The 6,643-nt window shown below is 38.6% G+C and overlaps 1 protein-coding gene and 1 non-coding gene across 2 annotated transcripts; both read left to right on the top strand.

Moving 5' to 3' along the window:
* The first annotated feature begins 2,213 nt into the window (after positions 1 to 2,213).
* Positions 2,214 to 2,287, top strand: TRNAR-UCG. The gene has a single exon. It is a non-coding gene; the product is annotated as a tRNA-Arg (tRNA).
* A 100-nt stretch (positions 2,288 to 2,387) lies between these two features.
* Positions 2,388 to 5,557, top strand: LOC112179561 (cleavage and polyadenylation specificity factor subunit 3-I). Its single transcript, XM_024318019.2, has 4 exons — positions 2,388 to 2,724; positions 2,833 to 2,878; positions 2,958 to 3,107; positions 3,767 to 5,557. The coding sequence occupies exons 1-4, from the start codon at positions 2,477 to 2,479 to the stop codon at positions 5,399 to 5,401; spliced, it is 2,079 nt and encodes a 692-aa protein (XP_024173787.1). The 5' UTR covers positions 2,388 to 2,476; the 3' UTR covers positions 5,402 to 5,557.
* Positions 5,558 to 6,643: the final 1,086 nt, after the last annotated feature.

The raw sequence follows: 6,643 nt of genomic DNA, 5'->3' as shown, positions 1-6,643 counted from the left end.
CATCAGAATCACCAACAATATCAGCAAATTTCACAATTCGGTACGAGACTTGATTTCATTAATTTAGGACATATCTATGGACACTAGAATGTTTGAAACCTATGGCTGAGTTGTGTTGCACTAAAAAATTTATCGCCACTACAACCGCAAGAAAAGAGAGAGAAAGAGAAAGGGAGTGCTCAAGAGGGTTCTAGACAAATCGAGAGAGACGGGAGCGATGCTGTTCCCCCTACCATCTGGTTTGGGTTCTTATATGCCTAAAATGACCTAAGATGGATGGTCCAAATCAAGCAGTGGCAAGATAAATGACCCAATATATATAATAGTTATTTTCCTTACTTTTTAATCTTTTTAAAATTATAATACATAACTTGGGTATTCAAAAAATTATCTAAAAATGATGTAGATTTTTTGTAACGTAAACTTTCATCACAGAGCCCTTAAAGATTGGTGTTTGATTTGAAATAAATCATCTAAACAATTTTTAAGCATCTCAGTAATATATGTATTCATATTCATATTTTTAATTTTACAAATTCCAGCCTACTTAAAAAAAAAAAATTGTGCTCGAAGTTTAGAGTAAACCTAAGTATAGGTATACATTTTTTTTTTACTTATCTTATGTCGCAACACTATCGGCTTATATACGCATTTTATCATGTTCAGATTGCTCAATTAGGCTTGTGTAGCAATATCAACTCATATAAATATGGGCTAAATACTAGTTACTATCCAGTGATTTGGGTCCAAAATCAATTCAATCCCTAGAGTTCCAATTTCATCAAGAACATCCCTGCACTATGATTTCTCATACAATAGGTCGCTCCCACATGCGTCCATGAAATGCAGCCATTAACCGCTAACGTGGTCTGCTATTTGCCAACTCAGCCCCTATTGGCCTCATATGGAAGGAAAAATATCGAAATCAACCTTGGCTCTCTTCAATCCCATATTTTAGTTTGATTCTCTATTACGCAATCTTTCCGCCCAACATAGTCCCAAATAAAAAAAACATGTGCATGAGCCCTCTCCCATAATTTCCTGATGTAACCTCTCTAAATTATAGAATTCGCAAATTTGTATACTATTCTATTCGGATCCTATAGAACTCAATTCAAACCCTATTATATTATTACATTTCCACACTCGTTTTCATTTTCAATCTCATTTTCAACTTTCAACCATGGATTCATAACCTCCGGTTGAAATGTACTTCTTATGCTTTGTACTTCTTATGCTTTGTTAGTGGCAGCCACCAAATCCTAACAATCGATACTGCCTGAGTCCTTGCTAAGAATACTGCCAAGTCCTTCATATTTATGGGCATTAGAATGTTTGAAACGTATGACCGAGCTGTATAAGTTGCTGGTGGTCTAAAAAATTATCACCACTAGGACCGCAAGAGAAGAGTGAGAAAGAGAAAGAGAAAGAGAAAGAGAAGTGGAGTGCCTAATAGGGTTCCAGAGATATAGAGAGACATGATGGCGATGTTATTCCTCCCCCCCATCTTATTTGGGTCTATATATATGCCTAAAATGATATAAGATGGATGGTCCAGATCAAGCAGTAACAAGATAAACGTTCCAAATTGCAGAATCTTAAATTTTAGTTAATGTTATGCCCGACTCAAGAAAATGAATTTTCCTGAGTTAAGATGTGAAATAAAAAGAGTGAAAAAAAAAGATAAATAAATTATAAAAGGAATAAAGTTTTCAACCTTTATAAACTCCTCATTTATTACACAGTTCAAAACGACCTTTCAGTACAGTTTAGAAGAAAAATAAAACGTTTGACAAAAACTTCAAGAAAATAAAAGTTCTCAAAGCAACCATTGGATTCAAACAAAACGGTACTTGCAGAGCTCCTACAAAATAAGGCTCGTTATTGCTAGAAAGTAAAAAAATAAGAGAAAAATATTGGCATGTTTGAAATGGTACAATGCAATATGAGCTCTCGGGAATCTCTCTGATGAGGTGACCTGTGGCGATCTCTGTCTATTTTTAAATATTTGAATATGAATATATAAAATATATATTCTTTAGAGTCGTAATTTATATTTTTCTTACCATCTTAGTTATGATATTTAATATTTTTCCATGAAAACATGAAATGCTCCTATTTGAAATTTAAATGTTTGGAACATTTTTGCGGATTGATAAGTATCCAAAGGTTTAGAATGGATATATAATGTTTTATAAAGGTAAACATCGCCTGACCGCATAGCGCAGTGGATTAGCGCGTCTGACTTCGGATCAGAAGGTCGTGGGTTCGACTCCCACTGTGGTCGATCATATGTAGTTTTTTATTTTTTTTTTGGCAAAAGTAGTTACCCACGTGAGAAGCACGTGCCCACTCCGAGTTATCGATTGGTGCCCCCGCTCGCTGTCTTCTTCGTCGGTCCTCATTGCCGTTAGGTTTTAGCTCTCTTTGAATTTCTGAGTGTTTTAGGGTTTTGAGATTTGAGTTACAGAGAAAAATGGGTTCTACAGGGGGAGTAAAGAGGCGCGAGGCATCATCGTCTTCGGCGGCAAAAGAGGAAGATAAGCTGATTGTGACTCCATTAGGAGCCGGCAATGAAGTGGGTCGCTCTTGCGTTTACATGTCCTACAAGGGCAAAACTGTCTTGTTTGATTGCGGCATCCATCCCGCTTACTCCGGCATGGCTGCTCTCCCCTACTTTGATGAGATTGATCCTTCCACTATTGATGTCCTTCTCATTACCCAGTATATGTCCCCTCTGCAATTGCATTCACAATTGAATCTTGTCCTCATTTCATTACCATCTCTCCTTACTAACATTAGGTTTTACTTTTTTTTTTTTTTTTTTTGTAGTTTTCACTTGGATCATGCTGCATCCCTGCCTTACTTCCTAGAGAAGGTGCATACAAGTTTTAGCTCTCTCTCTTTTTTAGTTTTATTTTCTTTCAGAAAATTAATGTATGTATATCTTTTGATAGACCACATTCAAAGGCCGAGTCTTTATGACCTATGCAACCAAGGCTATCTACAAGTTGCTTTTGACAGATTATGTGAAAGTCAGCAAAGTTTCAGTTGAAGATATGTTGTTCGATGAGCAGGACATAAATGCTTCTATGGATAAAATTGAGGTTTGTTGTTTCCTTTGATTTGTGTATTCTTGTTTTAGCCCTGTTATGTTCCTAACTCGATAACTAGCCGCCTATGCTTTTTTGGTGTTTTCAATAAAAGCTCTCAAAATGCATATATATATATATATATATATATATATATATAAATGAAAAACTGAATAACTAATCACAGATTAACCATTAATTTGACTTGTTGTTTTTCCGTGTTGCACCTTTGCGAGTATACAATTTTCCAGTGTTGCTCAGTTTCATTGTGGGTTGTATGTTCTCTCGATGAAATTCTCAAAGTGCCACTAAGTTGTCCGGTACAAGTTTCTTAGAATCCGAGTTAGATGCCACTGTCAAAAATAATAATAATAAGAGAATCTGAGTTAGGTGTTCATGTTGTTCATTGATCTATTGCTGCAGGGCATTTAGAAATATCATTAGTTTGGTTGACTAATATGTCTTTCGGTTTTCTTTTCGCCAAATTAATGTTTTTCATTAATGGACTCTCAATTCTCACTGCCATCTTTACATTGTTGTGCACTTTTTTCCCCAAGTACAATATTTATCTGTATACTGATGGCTATATCCATTTTTTGGTACATCTATTGTTGGATCCTTTAAGTACAACAAGACATGAATGATTTTCGTCTGACGGTGCTTAGTAATTGTAGGTTATTGATTTCCACCAAACAGTAGAAGTTGAGGGCATTCGGTTCTGGTGCTACACTGCAGGTCATGTCCTTGGTGCTGCTATGTTTATGGTTGATATTGCTGGTGTTAGGGTCCTCTACACTGGAGATTATTCACGTGAAGAAGACCGACACCTCCGTGCTGCTGAGACCCCACAGTTCTCCCCCGATATATGCATTATTGAGTCCACATATGGTGTCCAGCACCATCAACCTCGAAACATCCGTGAGAAGCGATTCACTGAAGCTATACACACTGCCCTCTCTCGAGGCGGTCGTGTCTTAATTCCTGCATTTGCACTTGGCCGTGCCCAAGAACTTCTCCTGATCCTTGATGAGTATTGGGCAAATCATCCAGAGCTCCAAAATATACCTATATATTATGCTTCCCCACTGGCAAAAAGATGTTTGTCTGTTTATGAGACATACACCCTTTCAATGAATGATAGGATCCGCAATGCAAAGTCAAATCCCTTCATCTTCAAGTACATATCACCATTAAAGAGCATTGAGAATTTCAAAGATGTAGGCCCATCGGTCGTGATGGCAAGCCCTGGTGGTCTTCAAAGCGGGCTGTCAAGGCAGCTATTTGATATGTGGTGCTCTGATAAGAGAAATGCATGTGTGATTCCGGGTTATGTGGTTGAGGGGACACTTGCTAAGACAATCATCAATGAACCGAAAGAGGTTACCCTTATGAATGGGTTAGCCGCTCCGCTCAACATGTCGGTCCATTACATTTCATTCTCTGCTCATGCAGACTCTGTTCAGACAAGTGCATTTTTGGAGGAGCTGAGGCCTCCTAACATAATCCTTGTTCATGGAGAAGCTCATGAGATGGGAAGGCTGAAAGAGAAGCTCATGACTCAGTTTCGTGATCGCAACACAAAAATCCTCACACCAAAGAATTGTCAGTCTGTTGAAATGTATTTTAACTCACAAAAAATGGCTAAAGCTATTGGAAGGCTTGCTGAGAGGACCCCGGAAGTTGGTGAAAAAGTCAGCGGTTTACTGGTAAAAAAAGGTTTCAGTTATCAGATAATGGCTTCTGAAGATCTTCATGTTTTTTCACAGCTGTCCACAGCAAATGTCACTCAACGTATTACTATCCCTTATACTACTGGCTTCATGGTGATAAAACATCGGCTGAGGCAAATATATGAAAGTGTAGAATCTTCTGTGGATGAGGAATCTGGAGTGCCGACGTTGCAAGTGCATGATCGAGTGACTGTGAGGCAGGATACAGATAAACATGTTTCACTGCTTTGGATGTCAGATCCTATAAGTGACATGGTGTCAGACTCTATCGTAGCTCTAATTTTGAATATCAACAGAGAAGTCCCCAAGGTAGTCATCGAATCGGAGGACATAAAGACAGAGGAAGAGAATGGCAGGAAAACAGAAAAGGTCATTCATGCACTTCTTGTATCACTCTTTGGGGATGTGAAGCCTGGAGAAAATGGGAAGTTGGTGATCAGTGTTGATGGAAATGTGGCACAACTTGATAAACAGAGTGGGGACGTAGAGAGTGAAAATGAAGGCCTCAAGGAAAGAGTAAAGACAGCATTTCGTCGAATCCAAAGTGCAGTGAAGCCAATTTCTCTCTCTGCATCTTAGCTGCTTTTCCGTAGTGTTTCAATATCTTTGTTTCTGTAGCTGAGTTAATTTTCAGGCGTTGTGAGCAACTTACAGGAATTCTGAATGCTAACACTATTTTTCAGTGAAACTATTTTTTTTTTTTTTTTCAGAAACTGTTTCCTTTCAGGGTTTCATTTGTTCACAGTTCACTAATGCGTTTTTGCAATGTCGTGTCGTTCTGTTTCTTGTCTTCTTTTTCATAAAGTCCATAATCTACTTTTTTTCTCGTTTTGTTTTTGGTTACAACTTACAACGGAAGAAACAAAGAAACGGAACATACAAACTAGCCAGATGCTACCTCCTAAAGTGAAAATGTGGAAACATACGAAACATACAAAATGTGGAAATTAAACCTGTTTCTGTGGAAGAAATGGGATGATAACGAGAACTTCCATCTCCGAGTTCCTATACCTGTCAACCATGAACAGAGGTTAGAGGGAAGAGTTGGCCTTTAACTCTCCGATGGTTAAGTCAGATACATGTAAGAATGTAGACAAGGTAGGAGTAAGTGGAGAATGATGGCTTACCTTGAATGAGAGGAGAGGTATGTATTTATAGTGTGGGTTAGAGCTAGTCACCCTTTTGTTTCCAATGTGGGCCTAGGTGTGGCTTACCTGATACTGCAAGTGTATGGTATCGGCATCATGTCTAGGCGTTATTGGCGTTGTTTTAAGTGGCTAGTGAGCCTTGTACTTCCGATATTTGTGCCTGGGCGGTATATATACCAACAAGTTCCCCAAGTCCCAGGTCAAGAGTTCTCTTGGGTGGGGACTTTATATCATGGTAGAAATATTAGAAGTGCAAGGCGAGCATTCTCGGCACTTGACTTTCGTACAGTGTCTACCCCCACTACCAGTCCCCCAAGTCCCCAGCTAAGAGGAGTCTTCACTAGAGTGATTTTGTTTTCCAAGTAGAAACGCCACAAGCACTCTTTGGACACTTGACGAGAGTTTCTTCCCCAAGGTGACCAGTCCCCCGAGTCCCTAGGTAAGAGGGTTTGGACTAGGATCCTGCTAGCATATGACATCACCTATGCTCGCTGACCTGCACAAAATTAGTGCTCAATTTAAAACCCTATCAACGTTGGCAAGGTTTCAAAGATCAAATCACGAATCAAAATATGTCATAGCATACAATCAATCAAGAACAAAGAAGAACGCATACAAAGTTCTTTTTACTTCCCTTAATTAAATTAATTAGATGAACGCACCATAGTTAACC

This window comes from Rosa chinensis, chromosome 7 (assembly GCF_002994745.2).
Source record: "Rosa chinensis cultivar Old Blush chromosome 7, RchiOBHm-V2, whole genome shotgun sequence".
Taxonomy (NCBI): Eukaryota; Viridiplantae; Streptophyta; class Magnoliopsida; order Rosales; family Rosaceae; genus Rosa; species Rosa chinensis.
The sequence above is the reverse complement of the archived record's forward strand: the minus strand, read 5'-3'. Positions and strand labels throughout refer to the sequence as shown.